This window comes from Prenolepis imparis, unplaced genomic scaffold (genome assembly GCF_030444845.1).
Source record: "Prenolepis imparis isolate NDT839.2.m4 unplaced genomic scaffold, iyPreImpa1.0 SCAF_11, whole genome shotgun sequence".
Lineage (NCBI taxonomy): Eukaryota > Metazoa > Arthropoda > Insecta > Hymenoptera > Formicidae > Prenolepis > Prenolepis imparis.
The window spans coordinates 11,635,881-11,656,329 of NW_028141169.1; the positions used below are offsets into that span (position 1 = coordinate 11,635,881).

At 33.3% G+C, this 20,449-nt stretch overlaps 1 protein-coding gene across 4 annotated transcripts in view; it reads right to left on the reverse strand.

Moving 5' to 3' along the window:
- Nucleotides 1-538: 538 nt before the first annotated feature.
- LOC145943027 (ribosomal protein S6 kinase alpha-5) overlaps nucleotides 539-20,449 on the reverse strand; it is a 47,029-nt gene continuing 27,118 nt past the window's right edge. For 3 of the 4 annotated variants that reach the window (XM_083050221.1, XM_083050219.1, XM_083050220.1), the window contains 6 exons: nucleotides 7,518-7,592; nucleotides 7,076-7,294; nucleotides 6,485-6,600; nucleotides 5,955-6,155; nucleotides 4,591-5,022; nucleotides 539-4,330 (listed from right to left, as the gene is read on the reverse strand). In XM_083050221.1, the coding sequence (XP_082906347.1) occupies nucleotides 2,711-4,330; nucleotides 4,591-5,022; nucleotides 5,955-6,155; nucleotides 6,485-6,600; nucleotides 7,076-7,294; nucleotides 7,518-7,592 (2,663 nt within the window). In that variant the 3' untranslated portion in view covers nucleotides 539-2,710. Of the gene's footprint in view, nucleotides 4,331-4,590; nucleotides 5,023-5,954; nucleotides 6,156-6,484; nucleotides 6,601-7,075; nucleotides 7,295-7,517; nucleotides 7,616-20,449 lie in introns of all 4 variants that reach the window. The other variant, XM_083050222.1, reaches the window with a different exon arrangement.

The window sequence follows — 20,449 nt, forward strand, 5'->3', positions numbered from 1 at the left end:
ATGTCGCGTCAGCTGATTCGCCGCGGGATCAATCGCCGCGCGACCCGATTGGCTGTACGATGACGTAGATTTGGCGGGATTATTCAATCGTCGTTAACTCACTTTCTCCAATATATCCATTATTCTCATCTATTTATTAATTATTATTATAATTGTACTACGTTTTCTCCAACGTAATGTAAATTCGGTGCCAAAGAGCGTGGAATTTAAGTGCGACAAAATAATTTTCTTTCTAATTATAAAATTATACAAGAATTTTAATTAATATAAATTTCAACTACTCGATCCTGCCTCCTGAAATTCAAGATGTGCCTTTCTCTCTCTAAAGTAAAATATATTAATAAACAAATTATATGATACTACTTATTAAAACACAAGAGAATATGATTTAAATTAGAGGAAGATAGAAACTTTGGTTTAAATATTTTTAACGCAACAACTACAATATAATGAGAAATTTTCAATATATATATATATGTTCATAATTTCTTAAACCGAACGGTATAGAAACGGTGATCTTGAAATAATAAGACACAACTGTGCGTTTTTATACAAAATATTGCATGATATATTCAACAACCAGTGGTAACAAAGGTAGGTGTCTCTTTTACGTACTTATAGCAACAGAACAATATTCTCGCATCATACAAGTTCTTCAGCTTATATAACTTTCTATATATATACATATATATATGTATGTATATATATATATATATTTTCATTTTCTTATTTGTTACCTACAAACTTCGAAGGAGCGTTCGTAACTTAACAAGTGATATATCACTAGAAAAAATCGATTTGTTCTGTTTTCAGCAACTTATGTAACTTATCAGATTTAATGACTTCTCTTATGTATATGAGTCTACATAGAAATATATATATGTATATATCTCTTCTCTCATTTCTTTAATTTTCTCCAGCGAAATGCCTTCTCTTAAATATATAATCCTTCCTCGTCTTAAATATATATTTTTTTTTTACACGTAATAACTACATAATGAAAAATTTTCGATATTTATATGTACATAATTTCTTGTCGCTACTTTTTTGTTTTTTGGTCTTATAAAGAGCAGTGATGCTTCAGTCATCTTTGGTAGAAGCATGATAGACGCATGCTTTATTTCCATAACGCTATCTCAATATAAGATATAACATGACAATTTATTCAATTAACACGTCTGTTCCCTGAGTTGATATACAACCACATATCAGTCTTTGCCATTTTGTTACTTCATCTCTCACAACAATTACCACTCATCCGATGAGACAGCCGTCTCACTATATAAATACAGCAATATCTATAATAAAATAATAATTCAAGACCAAAAACGTAAATCACTCTACATATATTATTAAATCAGATTTTCCCCTTAGTCCTTTGTGACGAAGAGATGTGTGCAGAGGAAAAAATTCCCTCTCTTTCATTTTTTTAACATTCTATAATATCAAATTAGATTAGAAATTGCGAGAAAGGTATCAAATTGGTCACTAATTGATAAATATATCAAAATGATAAATTTACTTAATCAAATCTAATTCTCTCTGGCAACACTTTGATTATATTAATAGATTATGTTAACAGAAACATCTGTTATTTTTACCAAAAAGTCATTCGTTCTTTTTTTTTTTTTTTTTTTTTTTTTTTTTTTTCCTCTTATTATTTTTTCCGAGCTCTATATTTAATAGATTTATAAAAATAATTACTAAAATACTAAACTAAAATACTAAACAAAATGTTTTTAAAAAATTGTATAAACACGTCATCATTTTCAAGCACGTTATTTGTAAAAGAGAAAAGTACGATTATTCTTTCTTTAAGCAAACTCAATTTTTCAGACAATTTTATCTTTCCTCCCTTCGTTAAGCTACCACTGGCGAAAATAACAGATGCTTATATTATTTTCTCATATCATGGATCACTATCCTCTAGTACATTAATTTAATGTACTCATAGCGAAATGAGTTTTCTTAGGCACATTCACCACATATAAAGTTATCGTAAGCATTCGCTAAAATTTTCTTCGTGTATTTGGCTCGTCGATCGATATCATCAATTTCGTATTAGAAATTGTTCGGATTGCGAGAAATAACGACGGAAGAAAATTTTAACGGGAGCGTGTAATAAGTTACAATAACTTATCGCGTATAAGCTATAATAACTTAATGCGTATTCATCTCGCATTATAATCACAGACAACCCCCGTTTAACGTAACAAAATCATCATCGTCATCTTACTCGCCCATCTTACACTCTCTCCCAATAGCTGGTAATAAAAATAAAATTTTGTACATACTCTGAGTAAACTCTCTTGCGGAGAAACGTCAATACTTTTTCACCGAGACCCTGATCTTAGTAATACAGTATATTCTTTTACATCTCTCTTATGTGTATCAGATACGTTTAAATAGCACAGAAAAAATGCGCTTTTATAATTATCATCATTTATACATAAGATAAATGTAAATCTAGAGATAATAGAGAGATAGATAGAGAGAGAGAGAGAGAGAGAGGAGATGGCATATAGTTATATCTAATTAATTATATATATATACATGATATTTGCTAAAATTCTCGTGAATAGGAATGATGCGCTGTTCGCGTCTTGTTCACGAACGCCAAAGGCAAAACGTGTTCGCATACCGTGTAAAAATGCATAGAAAGTAAGATACTTAGAAGAACTTATTGGACCGAGCGGTAATAGGAAAAACTTTATTCGACTGTAATCGTGGGGAGACGTTTCGACCGCTTGCCGGCCTTATGCTTTCTATGGACGCTCGTCTCGTCGTCCTGCGCGATCTGCGAGGGCGAGATCTCGTACGATTCCGCGGCGGAAACGTCGGAACCGGCATCTCCGCCGCTTGTGTTCACCATCTGTTCCAGCTTGCGTTTACGCGATCGCGTCATTGGTCCGCTACTACTGCTGTTGCTATTCTCGCTATCGACGTCGTCGCGACGACGCTTCTTGGATCGAGCCGACGACTCGAGATTGTGCATCGCAGCATGCTGCTTCTGCAGAAGCGAGTGCGTTATACTCGGAGAGTTAGAATTGTCGGAGGAAGAAGACTCGGGAAGGGAACTCAGGTACTCGCTGACAGCTTCGTCGCCATAGTCGAAGACGCTCGGTGACGAGGTGGAAGTGTGGTTCGCGGTACTCGCCATGGCGCTCGGCGGACGCAATACCTGATTATTCGACGACAGTGGACTCGAGGAAGAGGAGGACGGTCGTGACGAGGAACTAGACGTGGAACGTTTGTTCTTGCGACGCTGCGCCAGCTTGGCGGCGTCGACCGCGCGCAACCGGAAGCCCTCGCGCTGCTCCGTCGTGTTCGACGCCGAGCTACTGGCCACGTAATCCCCGTGATTCGCAACAACGTCGTAGATGGGCGTCGCCGGGGGAAGCGACGTGTCTTTGGTCAACCCCACTATCCACGGATGATGCTTCAGATCTTGCGCGGTGAGTCTGTGATTCGGGTCGACTCTCAGCAGACCCTTCATCAACTGCACCGCTCCGGGAGACACGTGACTCCAAGCCTCGCTGTCGAAATTGATCTCGCCGGTCTGGATGCGATTCGCCATGTCGGGTAAGTCCATTCGGAAGGCCGGATTGTTCGGGGACAGCATGAAGTATAGGATGATGCCCAGGGACCACATGTCGCAGCTCTCGTTGTACCCTTGCCCGGCCACGATCTCCGGGGCGGCGTACGGCAGGGTGCAACAGGGCGTCCGCAACGGGTCGAGGTTTTTCTTCAACTTGGCGAAGCCGAAGTCTACGATCTTCACCGGCGAATCCTCGCCCACGTGCGCGAAAACGATGTTCTCCGGCTTCAGGTCGCGATGTACTATGCCGCACGAGTACATGTACCGCAACGCGGACGACAGCTCCCCCATTATTCGCCTCGCCTGAGGCTCCAAAAACGGTCGCGATCGTTGCGACAATTCCCCGCCCGTAAGCAACTCCATGACGATGTACGTGTGAAGCTGGTCGTGAAAAACCTCTATCAGCTTCACCACGTTGACGTGACGCTGGCAAATGCGTAGCAGGGCCTCCTCGTTGTCGCAGTTCACCTTTCTGCTGACGATCTTCACGGCGTACTCCTGCCGGCTGCTGCGATGTCGGCATCGCCGGCAAATCGAGTAGCTGCCGTCGCCCAAGGACGGTCCGATTCGGTCGAGCTCGTAAGCCTGGAAGAATGTGGACTCGTCGAAGCGTATCTTGCATAAGGAGGACAAGGTAGGCCGCTGCGGTCCGATAATCGACTTGCGGCAAAAGATGTCCCTGCTCAGCACGTTGTCGCTAAATAGTATCGAAGGCGCCACGTACGAATAACCCTGGAAAATTATTACACTTGTGAAAAATCTATTATTTAAGAATTTCTCAATCTGATTTTACTAACGTTAAACATGATTGATGAAACATGGAAAAAATATTAGCTACCGTAACTAAATTTTAAGTGTCCCTATATTAAACCTGATGTTTACTTATCATATCTAAATTTTAGCTCTTTATAGTAACTAGCAATTGTATACAATTCGCACTTACGAACTTATCTCCGGAAACAGTAGCGGAAACAAGATGTAAGAAAATTTACCCTAAAATGCTTGTCGATATTGCTGTCGTCGACGATCGCCGGGCTCTCTGCGACGTTCATCCTCGTAAACTCGTCGGAGAAATTGCTGGTGTCCAATTCATGCGTGATCTGCGGAACGATGGGCGGATTGATTCGTTTGTTCTCCAGAGCCTCCCAGGTGAAGTCCGGCGCGGCGTCCATGAAGAAGGGATGCTCCTTGAGCTCTTTAGCATCACGTGGACCACCGCCCAGTCTCTGTCGCGGATCCTTGACGAGCAAACGGGTGATGAAATCCCAGACGGTGTCGCTCAGGTTACTCGGCTGCGGCGGCGGGTCGTTCTTCAGGATCCTCTTCGAGATTTCCTGCTGGGAGTTTTCGCCCTCCAGGGTGAAAGGTGACGCGCCGGTCAATAATTCAAATGTTAGCACACCCACGCTCCACCAATCGACAGCCTGCGATGATATTATACGAGAATGTTATTTTATTATTTTGCTGATGAATGAATGTATTACAATTGAAATGAAATGAATCAAAGTTGAATATTATGTGCGGCTGTATTATTATCGAACCTATATATGTATATACAGAGTGATCTGAACTTCAGTTTGTTTGACTTGCATTCGAGCTCGAGGAGTATATTTTGAAAATCTTTAGTTATAACTCATACACTAGATTGTTATTTTTTTAAAAATAATTGTAAATTTATAAATAGACCGTTTCGTTTTTTGAATTGTAACTAGATATTAAATCTATGATTTATTACCGCATTAATAAAACTGATCTCTTGTAATTCTATAACTATATAATTTAAATAATACCTTGTTCATTTTTTCTTTAAAATGATCTCCTCAACAAGTTGTCAAATTTTCTTTACCTTGTATATACATGCTTCCGTCTGGTATTACTTCGCTTTACTTACAAATTTCGCAATTATTGAAATTTGAAATTGATTTTTCTTGCAATTTAATTTGGGGAAATTAAATTTGATGCCTCATATTTTGTCACGGGGGTCAAAAACATGTTATCTAAAATATTTATATAAAAATTTTAATTATAAGTTAAAATTAATTACAAGCCCCAAAAGTTAAAAAACGGATTGAAATTATCGTCAGAAAAAAAAAAGAGTAGAAACTGAGAGGAGCAGAAGAGACTGAATGATACAGAGAAATAATATGTGAAATATAAACAGGCACTGGCGGATCCTGGAGAGAGGAAGGATTCGGGTGGAACCTTCCTTTCCAAATTAAAAAAAATAATTTTAATTCGATTTGCAAAAATATTTTGTAAAAACCCCCCTATATTACCAAATAATTTTGTAAAAACCCCCCCCTCTCCCATTATCAACTTCAAGATCCGCTTGTGTAAACAGATCTCAATAACTTACAATATCGTGGCCGCTGGAACCTCCTCGCACCACTTCCGGCGCCATGTACTCGATTGTTCCGCAAAACGAGTAAGTGCGTGCGTTGCCGTTTCTCTCGTGCGGCAGGAACTCCTTGCTGAGACCGAAATCCGTCAGGACGAGATGCCCATCTCTATCAAGCAAGATGTTTTCGAGCTTGATGTCTCGATAGATTATGCCAAGCTGCGAGAAAGCAGAAACTCATCAACTTTCGAATTAGCTTATTAAATTGCTTTTATTAAATTATTATTTTTTTCTCGTCGCGCTTTTGTATAATGTTAAATAATCGGATATAATAAACCAACTATACATTTTAAAATTTAATTAAAAAACATTGTCAGCAATTGAAACGAAAAATATTTTATTATTATTTATATTGTATATAATGTCTCGCACAAACGGAGAACCGATAAGAATATATTTTTGTCAAAAATAGCTTATTATTTGTTTATGCATATTATTATTATATTATATAATTTATATAATTATTTTATTATATTATTAATACATACATCGTGGAGGCGTTCTAGCGCCAAAATAATTTCGCCGACGTAAATTCGTACCGCATCCTCCGCAAAGCGCTCGTGCTGAAACAGATGCGTAAACATCTCGCCGCCAGGAACATATTCTGAAAGTAGAAAAATATTTTGTTCAAATTCGTCGTGTATAGCCATAACAAATTTCCTGTTTTGCTTTTAATTGATAAAAATGAATGCCAGATAAAATAAAAAAATATATTTTTTTTTTATTGTATTGATTATTTTTATCACGTTTATATTGTTTCGATCATTTTGATCGCTTTGATCATTTCGATCATTTTAATTATTTCGATCGTTTTAATCATTTTAATTATTATTATGATTTTTTTTTGCATTTTAATTATTTTATCATATTGAATAAAACGATCAAACATTTTGATTTGCGTGTATGCTAATTTCTTAAACAACTGGGATATTACATTCGCGGTTAAAGTATGATTATTTCTGACATACGTATGTTATGCTATTGCAATTTTTGCGATAACACTTTTCGTTTAATTTCTACTTTATCTATTTCTATTTTTATTTCTTTTTTTTTGTTTTTAATTTCTCGTCGAAGCTTACCTAAGATTAAACAGAGTTTTTCATTAGTCTGAAACGCGTAGTATAGAGTTATTAAAAAGGGACTGTCCCGGATGGCCTCCAGGATCTGCCTCTCCGTCTTCGTATGCTCTGTCGTCTTCTTTTTCTGCACGATGGAAGCCTTTTTCAGCACCTTCATGGCGTAAAGCTGACCGGCGTCTTTACCCTTTCTTTTTCGCACCAGGAAGACTTTGCCATAAGCTGTAATCATTGATATATATATTATATTTTTGATATTTATAATATACAGCATACACACTATAAATAGTACATGTATTCATTATTAATATTAATTAATTAATTATTAATGTAGAATTAATATTATTGAATATATTATACAATAATATATATGTGAGCCTCTGAAGATGAATCAAGTCTTTTAAAGAAAATAATAGGTACCTCATGATCTAATAAAGTTGCTTACCTCCAGTGCCAAGGACTTTCAGTATGTCGAAGTGTGTCATATCGACTTTCTGGCTTCCGCTATCCGTCAGATTTACTGTAACAAAAAAAAAACACATCCTGTGAGACCACGCATATTAACGTGCTTTCGGTGAAAAGATTAGTCGATAAGATATCCGAGTTTACGACACCCGTTATAACCCGGCAATTCGGAAAGACTATTACGGAACCGATCGGTTGTGCTCACGTACCGTAAAACGACTTTTACGAAGTAAAAACTTATGTAAAAACCCGATATCGTGAAAACTGCGACCAAACTATTCCCAGGATCAAATTCAATGTACAGTGAGACAATATTTTTATATAAAATATCGAAATGTTTCTCGGAGAAAGAGAGTTGCAAATAAAGACTGGAAAACAAGTAAAAATTATGCGCATTTTTTTTTCGTACATTTATGTGTCCAATGATTTTTATTTAAGAAAAAGAATTAAATTTCGTCTTGTCAAAAAAATTTTCATTAAAGTAGAATCGATTCAAGATTCATAAATAGTCTTTGATATGATGAAGTAGGACGCTCTGTACATCGATTAATAATTTCTCTCTCTAACAACTCTCTCTTTGATATATACATTTATTTATATATTTATTATATGTTTTTTTAACCCTCCGTCAGCAATCATTTTTTTTACTAACACCGTTAAGAAATTAAGTCTTTTTTAAGTTTACCCCATATTATTTTTATGCTCTCGACTTTTAAAAATTCAAAAAAATTCTGGATTATTTGTTAATATCTCTATTACAATATTTAATAGGTTTTAAAGCCAAATATTAAACCCAATTGTTTATATAAAGCGAAATTTAAACAGCAATTTAGAAAAAATAGAAATTAGTTTGCGCCTTAAAAGATTGCAGATTGCTGACGGAGGGTTAATAATATAGAATGTCGTACTCTTTAGACGTGGAAAATTAAATTGGGGGCGTATAATAATGTGCGAAATGTCAAAATTTCTCAAGGAACAATTAAGACACTCGTCGCATTTATTTTTTGTTTTTATATTATTTTTATGTTTTAAAATTCCAAAAAATTCTAGATTAGTTGTTAATATCTCTATTACAATATTCAATAGATTTTAAAGCCAAATATTAAATCCAATTGTTTATACAAAGCGAAATTTGAACAACAATTTAGAAAAAATGGAAAGCCTTAAAAGATCTAGATTGTTGATGGAGGGTTAATAATATTGAATGTTGAACTCTAAAAGGGGCTGGTCGTTCCAACTTTTTGGAAAATTTTATCCGACAGATAGCATATCTTCGGATTTTCAGATAAGTTTCAAAAAAAGAACAAACATATGCTATCTATCGGTTAAAATTTATCAAAAGTTGGAACAACTTAAACAGCCTTTAGATCTGTATTTATAATCGTTTTTCAAATCTCAAAAGCGTATCAGGTTAGATACTCAGATTTTATGTCTTAAGATATGGACGGTTCAATAATTACATTTTGATTGAAGATCAACTGAAATTTTTAACTAAAATTTTCTCTCGAGTATCTCTACTGAATCGCGATTACGAATGAAATCAAATAGATTTTCAAGATCCATCTATAAACATATCATATCTCAAGACTGGTTTAGCTGAGTTTCTCAGCAGAATCAGGACTATAAATACGGACCTTATTAAATTGCGGACGTAGAATAGTGTGCACTGAAAGAATTTTCTCTTATAATTTACCCTGAAAATCATGGTAATCGTGGGACAATATAGAATTTTATGAGAATTTTTCTGATTAATATTTATCACAATAAAAATAATATTTATCACAATAAAAATAATATCTATCACATAATAAAATATAAAATATGTTTAATTAATTTTACTAACTGCAGTAAAACTGCAGTAATCAAACATATTTTATATTTTATTGTAATAGATATTGTAATAAAATATAAAATATGTTTGATTAATTTTATTAAACTGCATAGTAAAATTAATCAAACATATTATATATTTTATTGTAATAGATATTATTATTTTTATTGTGATAAATATTAATCAGAGAAATTCTCATAAAATTCTTTCCATAGCATATTGTCTCCTAATTACATGATTTTCTAAACTGCCTAGTAAAATTAATCAAACATATTTTATATTTTATATTGTAATAGATATTATTTTTGTTGTGATAAATATTAATCAGAGAAATTCTCATAAAATTCTTTCCATACCATATTGTCTCACAATTACATGATTTTCTAAACTGCCTAGTAAAATTAATGAAACATATTTTATATTTTATATTGTAATAGATATTATTTTTGTTGTGATAAATATTAATCAGAGAAATTCTCATAAAATTCTTTCCATACCATATTGTCTTACAATTACATGATTTTCTAAACTGCCTAGTAAAATTAATCAAACATATTTTATATTTTATATTGTAATAGATATTATTTTTGTTGTGATAAATATTAATCAGAGAAATTCTCATAAAATTCTTTCCATACCATATTGTCTCACAATTACATGATTTTCTAAACTGCCTAGTAAAATTAATCAAACATATTTTATATTTTATATTGTAATAGATATTATTTTTGTTGTGATAAATATTAATCAGAGAAATTCTCATAAAATTCTTTCCATACCATATTGTCTCACAATTACATGATTTTCTAAACTGCCTAGTAAAATTAATCAAACATATTTTATATTTTATATTGTAATAGATATTATTTTTGTTGTGATAAATATTAATCAGAGAAATTCTCATAAAATTCTTTCCATACCATATTGTCTCACAATTACATGATTTTCTAAACTGCCTAGTAAAATTAATCAAACATATTTTATATTTTATATTGTAATAGATATTATTTTTGTTGTGATAAATATTAATCAGAGAAATTCTCATAAAATTCTTTCCATACCATATTGTCTCACAATTACATGATTTTCTAAACTGCCTAGTAAAATTAATCAAACATATTTTATATTTTATATTGTAATAGATATTATTTTTGTTGTGATAAATATTAATCAGAAATTCTCATAAAATTCTTTCCATACCATATTGTCTCACAATTACATGATTTTCTAAACTGCCTAGTAAAATTAATCAAACATATTTTATATTTTATATTGTAATAGATATTATTTTTGTTGTGATAAATATTAATCAGAGAAATTCTCATAAAATTCTTTCCATAGCATATTGTCTAACAATTACATGATTTTCTAAACTGCCTAGTAAAATTAATGAAACATATTTTATATTTTATATTGTAATAGATATTATTTTTGTTGTGATAAATATTAATCAGAGAAATTCTCATAAAATTCTTTCCATACCATATTGTCTCACAATTACATGATTTTCTAAACTGCCTAGTAAAATTAATCAAACATATTTTATATTTTATATTGTAATAGATATTATTTTTGTTGTGATAAATATTAATCAGAGAAATTCTCATAAAATTCTTTCCATTCCATATTGTCTCACAATTACATGATTTTCTAAACTGCCTAGTAAAATTAATCAAACATATTTTATATTTTATATTGTAATAGATATTATTTTTGTTGTGATAAATATTAATCAGAGAAATTCTCCTAAAATTCTTTCCATACCATATTGTCCCAAGATTACCATGATGAGGGTAAATTCTAAGAGAAAATTCTCTCTGTGTGCGAAATGTCAAAATTTTTCGAGGAACAATTAAGACACTCGTCACATTTATTATTTTTTTTCGAGCGAAAGAGAATGAGAAGTAAAACAATAACGTTAATAATGTTATGTATAGGCCGAACGATGCGCGGAATGGAATGCCGCTTATTTGACGTGTCGCAAACGTGCAAAGGCAACCAACACCTGTGAGACTAATATCGGCAGGTGCGTTGCCGCGTGAAAATGCACACGTGAGCAATTCGCCGCACGGTTGCAGTTCGGTGCAACCGTGTTTATCGCCTCCCCGAGGAGGTTTCGCGTGACATGCAACAACACATATGCCGTCTCTTAATTAAAGTGGCGGGCGCACACCTAATTGTAAGAGACAAACATCCGTACAAAAATCGTCTAACTAAATGTAGACCTTCGCAAACAACGATGCATATCACAACACTTAGGCATTTGTATATTATTAGTCTGACGCAAAATGTTTTGCGATTCTATTGCAGTATATTATACAAAATTTTCAAAACAATCGCACTATGTAATAATACATAATAGGCGTTATAAGAAACTGAATGAGTAATAATAAATAATATATATGTAATCATTTCTCGTTATTTATTTTTATCTCACTCGTGATCTGGCTTTCTCTCATATAACAGTACAAAGACTAATTTCATCTTACTTGCTCTCTAAAATATATATACGGAATTTTTTGTTTACACAAAGACAAGATCATAAACGATGAATAAAATCGACACGATAAATATAGATAATAAATCACAGGGAAAAAATCATTTTATAAATAGAGAGGATATATATTTTTCCGATTCACAATAGAATTGATTTTTCGAGAATGGGGCTATAAAAAAACTCATATAACTTTCTCAAAGAAATGTCCAAAAATGCCTATGAGCTATAGTAAGGAAAAAATTCCGAGATAAGACATTTTGTAGATCTTTTGTATTCGGTCGACCACTTTAGAGATAATAAAGTTTTTTCTTTATTATATTTACTTTGACATTATTTACAGTCCCTTCATTTTATACAGATATTCTACACACCCTTTTTTTAAAGAAAGCAAGCAAAATGAAATGCAAGTTTTGACCTTGTAAATCGGTGATTATCGTTAAATGCATTTTAAATTGCATATCATAAATCATGCTACAACTACAGCTTCCTTTGCATTATAGATTCTTTGAACATTTGTCAACTATAATAGCACAATCTGCATTTCAGTTCAATTGTCATTTTAGAGGACAGAAGTAAATATTTTTCAAAAACCTAACATATTGTTTTATATTTATTATTCTGTTATATATATTTTATATAATCTTTTATATAATTATTTTATATAATTTTATATAATCTAGAATTTTATATATCTTTGTTCTTATCTATCTACTTTTTTATCGCAAGACGATATTAAAGAATTATTGAAGAATTTCAATGGCAATTAATTGAAATATCTTACGCATCGTTTTCTCTTTCGTCGAACTATTATTATTGAAAATGAAATGCGATAACATTCCTGAAATATTTATTTAAGAGATACAACTCTATACATATACATATACAGTATATATTAGGAAACTGGATGACTAATAAGGCTATTCCCCTATCTTATTCTTACTTCGTTGACTCATTCAATGGCAGCACAAAAAAAAGAAAAAAAAATAGGTCTCTCGTGACAAGAGAATATGGTCGCTTATTCTGTCGGAAATAATAAACGGCATTGTCACTTTCACTTTTTGTGCACCTTCTCTTCCATCGCATTTCCATGCTCTTTTGTAAATCTTTTTTTTTAACTAATTAAACGAATTTTAATCGAGACGAAATGGAAGAGAGTCGACTGAATCTAGTGCTAGAAAATCATCGTCGAAGGTTAACGCGATCTCACGCGAGGTTCCGCTGGGAATCTCCGATATTCCGGATAATTTGCGTGCCACATCCAGGAGGATACACTTGCAAACCGATTCTATACCGTTGTAGAAATTAATTCAAACGTTCTATGTATCTCGGAGCAGTTATTCTTTAATGGCTTTGGCCGTTTATCACGAGTCGCGCCGTCGTTTAAAAACTCTCTCCCGTCATAACAAGTATCATAATGAGTAGCCTAACGAGTCGACTCATTAAGAATAAATTTGTCCTTAATATCCTCAAAATTTTCTCTTAAATCACCTTTGAAAATCGCTAATATCATATGCTCAAGGCGCCCGAAAGAAAATGTGCCTCCGGGCATTAGAAGTGAATAATTACGCCTGAAAATTGTACTGTGTCCATAAGCCTCGAAAACGAGCCTCAATTATAACTATTGACTAATATTTTTCGAATAAAAAATCTATTAATCCTGCTTAATGCTCGCATGATTTTGCCCTACATTTCGTCACTTCTAAAAATAGTATATTTTGATATATTATTTTTAAAAATGCGAGCAATTTTTTTTTTATTTATTTTCTTTATTTTATTTATTTTTATTTATTTTTTATTTATTATTAATAAAATTTTAAAATTTTTCTTCAAGGGATCGGACTCTGGAAGACCCCCCGTTAATGTCAAAGGGTTAAAGGTATTCCGCGATTACGTAATCGCAGAAACGCGGTCGGATGATTGAAAATAAAATGTTCGGTTCGTAGAAATATAACGATTTTCCGACGAGGGTACGATGAGACGACCGGGGGGGGGGGGGGGCTCCCGTATCGGGCGTCCCCGGCCCTGACTGTGTCAACCGAGAAAAGAGAGAATGCGTGTCAAGGTGGCAAAAGAGACCACCACACCGACGCGATTACATCGTGCGTTTACACACGCACTCGCCTTCCTTCCCCTCCCGCCCCCCTCCTGCCCCCTCCTCTCCTAGCGGATGACCTACTTGTCGACGAGCTCGAGTTACGTTTCCGCAGATTTTTCGTGGATTTCCCTGTCGTGAATTCTTTTCGCCGAGCTTCGGATGAACCGATTAGGATCGCTTCGAGAGCCCCCTCCGACCCCCCTCCGATTCGATTCGATTCCTGGCCTCCTTCGCCGATCCCGGGGGTCCGCTTATCCGTTACTTCGGAACGGCATTCCGTCCCCCTCCTCCCATCACCCCGTCTTACTCGCGTAAATAATGAGTTCCCTTTTTTTTTTCTTCTTCACGTTGAATCGCGTTGAGGGAAAATCAATCGAGGGAGATGTACCGTAAGGTACCCCCTCTCTTTCTCTCTCTCGCGCGGGGCCAAAAAAAGAAATATGCGATTTACGAAATCATTTTTGCGCGAGCATCTCCATAGAGGAAGGTCTTAATTCCGACGACACACATCCTTCTCTTTATAAAAAAATTATTAAATCTAAAAAGAAATTTTTAAAAAATGCGGTGGAGAAGATAAAACTCAGATTTCTCTAACGGGGGCCCCGAATCATCGATTTCGATGATCTCGCGTATGAGAAAGCGACATTAAGGCCTTACGAAAATTTCGAGCTGAAGAATTCCGAGAATTCTCAAGGTTCCTCGATGTCTTCTTCGTGTCATTTCCGGATCATTACGTAACGGATTGAGAGCGTCGCGGGTACGCGAAGTTTCCGCGTCAAAACGGCGGCGAAAAATCGCGAAAAAAAGCGGGGAGGGGGGGGTCTCGGTTTTGCGATTGTTATCGCTTTTGAATTTGCGACGAAAAAGCGCGCACCCACGCGAAGCAAAACGGCGCGCGGTCGCGCGAGTAGTACAAGTCGCGGTGTAGTTCCGCTTTCGTCTGACCCAGATAGTCTGCATTCACTCGCTATTTCGTAACGGGACCTCTACTACTTTCTTTCGCCGGCCGCAACGTCGGCCCGATTTACGCGTGTACGTACGTATATATACGTGTACAATATACGTGTGCACGTAATTGCACGATGCACGGGAAACCTGTTTGCCATTCTATCGGCATTGGTCGTTCAGACTTTTGCACAGAAACAAACACGAATGCACATAGACACACATATGCACCTGATATGCGACTGAAGAATATTCTTGTTATAACGAGCTAGGATATATATATTCATTTTTAAATAGTTTTATCAGCTCGATATCAATGTTGACGATGCATATCGATGCAAAAGAAATCGATTAACTAGATATCAATTAAAGCAAGCACGTAAGCGTGTAAAAATTAATTATGAATCAACAATTTCGAAAGTATTACATCTGGAAATTTAATTTGATGATTATGAATGTACCATATAAATTGACAAATTAAAAATAATGAAACTCGAGCTCCCTTTTTTCAAAATTCTTACTGAAAATCTTCTTTTTTGAATTTCCAAACGTCAACGTTGCAATATCAATTTGATTAGAAAAGAGAATTTTCTCTTAGAATTTACCCTGAAAATCATGGTAATCGTGGGACAATATGATATGGAAAGAATTTTAAAAATATGTTTGATTAATTTTAGTAAATTTTACTATATTTTACTTTTAGTAAAATTAATCAAACATATTTTATATTATACAATGGAAACAAAAAAATTAATTAAAAAACCCCCATGTAGGTATATGTGTATTGTTCTAAAGACTCTAAAGAGAAGAGAGATATGAATTCAGAGAGAAAAGAACACAATAGAAGAAAGACCATCAATTTTAGGATTTCCATCAATTTTATTTCGACAAAGGTACTGCGAACATCTTTAAGACGAAAAAATGACAAATGAGAAAAAATATTTGTATCTTATACTTTGTTCGACATAATACAATACAACATTCATTCATTCTTTTCTCTATTTCCCCAAAAAGTTTGGACACAATGAAACAGATTTTGCACTCTTCCCTGACGCTTTAATCTTAAAGAGATCGAAAGATACAAAGACTGCAGGTAGTAAGTAAAGATTAAGTTATTAATAAAGATTGCTGACTTACTAACGGCCACTCGTGTCTTTGAGAAGATCAATGTTCCTGCGCGGTAAAATATGACAAAAAACATTTCCATCTTTGTTCGACAAAATACAATACGCGCGACTATCCGACACATTCATTCTTTTCTCTATTTCCGTCAAAAAATAAGTTTGGACATAATGAAACAATTTTCGCATTCTTTCCCTGACGCTTTAATCTCAAAGGGACCGAAAGACAAAAAGTCTGGAAACAAATACCGTCGACTTAACTAACGGTCACTCGTCTTTGAGAATATCGATGTTCCCGCTTTTCTCAATTGTGCTGTTTTAAGAACTGGATTGTCGAAGCGTGACACACAGCAAGAATGCCAAAGGCAGCAAATTGTTTGCTTCTTAGTCGAAGGAAAAGCATAAATAAGAAAGAATTTTCACCTTAAAAAAGAGTGTGTGTTTTCCACGACCTGCGCTTTCTAAATTTTATATTAATCTTCTGAGTTTGGAATAACATATGTAAGATAAGATTCTCAAATATTCTAATTCTTCAAATGTTGTAAAATCAAATTAATTAGATTTAAAGAAAGCAGTTAACGCGTATGGACGCGAGATATAAATGATCGATAATATAAAATAAAAAATTTTTTTAATAAAATAAAAAAGTTAAATGCAAATTGATTCCGGATTTTGGCTATATCTTCTTCTCCTGATATATAATTTTGAGAGAATTTTCTTTTAGAATTTAGCCTGAAAATCATGGTAATCGTGGGACAATATAGTATGGAAAGAATTTTATGAGAATTTCTCTGATTAATATTTATCACAATAAAAATAATATCACAATAAAACATATTTGATTAATTTTGCTAAACTGTATAGTAAAATTAATCAAACATATTTTATATTTTATTGTAATAGATATTAGTATTTTTTTATTGTGATAAATATTAATCAGAAAAATTCTCATAAAATTCTTTCCATATCATATTGTCCCACGATTACCATGATTTTCAGGGTATAAATTCTAAGAGAAAATTCTCTCTGTGTATATAATCACAATATAACAATTAATTTAGATATATTAAATTAGAATAAAATAAATCAAACTAGAAACAATTATTCTACAACACATAATACTCTTCTGAGAAATTCGATTTCTCCCACAGCTGTTATGAATTAACATAAATTTAATTGTGCACAAATTAATATCTAAAAATAAAATAAAAAATACTTATATGACGAGTTGCAACTGTAACTCGGATTGTAATCGTGCTTAACTCGGCCAATTATTTCGAGAATGTCATAACATAACAATCCGTACCATTAATCGTAAACAGGCTATTAGTGCCGCTGGAATCCGTGCCCTTCATGTGATTGCAAAAACGGGGGAGGGAAGGGAAGGAGGTACCATAGTGGTACGAACCATATGGCAAGTATACCGTGGCACAACCGTTACTTGGTACCGTACTGTCTCGGCGTATATACATACATTCCACTGGATGCGGCACGTGTGGGACGGTACACGTGCGGCGAGAAAGAGAGAGGGAGAGCTCGACAGAGAGAGAGAGAGAGAAGCTGCAGCGAGCCGTATTCGAGATTCGAGGTGTCTCTCAATTAATAGGGGCGAGATGAAAACGCCGCGTTGCATCAAACAATCGGACGTGAATAACGAAGCTCATTCTCCAGTTAAATGTATATCGATATCTTAATAATTAATAGATTCAATAAAACGGCGAAGAATGTGAATAAGATATGTCTCGGTACAGATATGGAATTCACAGACTATTACGCGGGAAAAATTTTACTCGGACTTTTTTTTTCCAGAGATTAATATACGAAAGAAGTTAGAGCGTGCGTGATTAAAGCTTATAACGGGATTTAATTAAATTAAATACAAAATTAGCAGGTTGAGGATGCTGAAGATAGTCCACAGAAAGGTCAGAAATATTCGAAATAATTAATGAAGAATTTAAAAACAAGTTCTGGCTTTCATTAGCCCTTTTCATGCCTGATTTTATATATCGGAGCCTTTGCAATTTATTATTACACAGAGAGAATTTTCTCTTAGAATTTTCCCTGAAAATCATGGTAATCTTAGGACAATATATGGTACGGAAAGAATTTTATGAGAATTTCTTTGATTAATATTTATCACAATAAAAACAATAATATCTATATTACAATAAAATATAAAATATGTTTGATTAATTTCACTATGCAGTTTAATAAAATTAATCAAACTTGTTTTATATTTTATTACAATATCATTACAATATCTATTACAATAAAATATAAAATATGTTTGATTAATTTTACTGCAGTTAGTAAAATTAATCAAACATATTTTATATTTTATTGTGATGGATATTATTATTTTTATTGTGATAAATATTAATCAGAGAAATTCTCATAAAATTCTGTCCATATTGTTCCACGATTACCATGATTTTCAGGGTAAAGATTCTAAGAGAAAATTCAGTGTACAATGAAATTAAAATTATTTATCAAAATGTATTCAATTATATTGAAATCTCTCGTTTTACACTACTTGCGTCACTCGTACTCTGTGTTATTCCACTGACAATACGTTCCTGTCATGCGAAAGACGTGATGTTCCCTTTAACACGTGCCATATATATGTATCTATACGTTGCCATATGGGAAGTGATGTATGAAAATGCAAGCCGCGGAGACGCTTATGATAAGAGCAAAGTTGTTGCACTTTCTCTCTTTCTCTCGCTCGATAATCTCCCTTCAGGATGTTGGATTAATCGGAGATCACCCGATACCTGCGAACAACGCACGCGTGCACCAACAAGCCCGCTCCAGATATCCGTTCCGATGTACTTATCGAATATATCGCGCACGGGAAGGCACGCTTCATCATATTGATTCGTTACGATTTTATATTTAGACTCGCGTCGCTGATCGGCTTGTTTACTTCGGCCGGCATATCTTTCGAACAAATGAGGGGAAAAAAAATTCCAAAAGTCCAGTCCATGAACCCGGAGCGTCTCTTCGCGAGAAAAAGTCCTAGTAAAATTACGAATGCACGAAAACATGTTGAAAGAGAGAAGAAAGAAAAAGCGCACATTATTATATACACTGTAAAAAAATTTAGTAAATTTACACAAATAATAGGTGTAAAAATTACATGATTAGTCTTGTAAATATAAGAAATCATGTAATTATACAGAAATTATGTAATTCCACAAAATTATGTAGATTTGTCTTTTATTATGTAAATATATCTTCTTTTATATGGAAACTTACGAAATAATATGATATTTTAAAGATTTTATGTAATTATCTAAATTTTTGTAATATTACTCAATACAACAGTAATATTCTATATATCGTGTTTAATAATATGTATAATAATAATATGTTTAATAATATATTGTGTTTAATAATATGTTTAATAATACAATTATAAAAAATATTTTTACATTATCGTTTTATAATTTTACATACATATTGTAAATTTATTTTTGCAATCAGCTTAATTACAAATGAAGAAATTAATTTTACTTGTATATACTGCAAATTTACAAACGTGTGGAAATTTACAACTATTATAGTGGGTCTTAAAATTACCCACTATAATAGTTGTAATTTTACACAAAATGTTTTTACAGTGTACTACTTTGAAACAAAATTCCTATCATTATGCTTTGTTGATTTCTTATCAAAGTTGTGAACGCAATATTTTTTTTATTCACACACTTTTCATTGCAATTTTATAAATAATTTTTTATTAATATTGTTAATCGTTACATCTCTTTAAAAATTGAAATTAGTTAAAAGAAGTATAGAAAAGATGTAGGTTTTTGAGAAAGAACAGATATAAAATCAAGTAAATCCCGATGTCTCTATGAAAAATTATGAAAATGTATATTACTTTTTATCTGATTTAAAAGGAGTAAAATTTTTTTATTTGTTTTTGTACAAACAAATTCTTATATAAATGCTCCTGGTTTTTAAACGATGTATTAAAAAAAAATTCCCTTTATGATGACGCAATCTAAATTTTATGATTTTCAGGATTACAGTATAAAAAACTGTAATATGCTTGTTCATTATTAAATATCATACTATTCGATAATAAAAAGACATTATGCGATTATGTCAAGGATCAAAAGCAAGATAAAAATTCTTCCTCATCATTATTGCATAAGAATCATTAATCATTGATCAGTACCAAGTAAATATATATTTTTTTAGCAAATTTAGCAAAACGATTTCCTTGAAACGTTCCACGTGTCGAATTAATTAATTGCGACTTATATACAAAAAAAATAATAGAATAATATATATTGAACATAATATACAATTGCAAATTTTCATATTATTATATTGGGTTGATTCATAAATATAAGTTGTGCTATAGATAATTAATGAATCAATTCTTCTGAGAAACAATGTGAGTTTTCTTTTT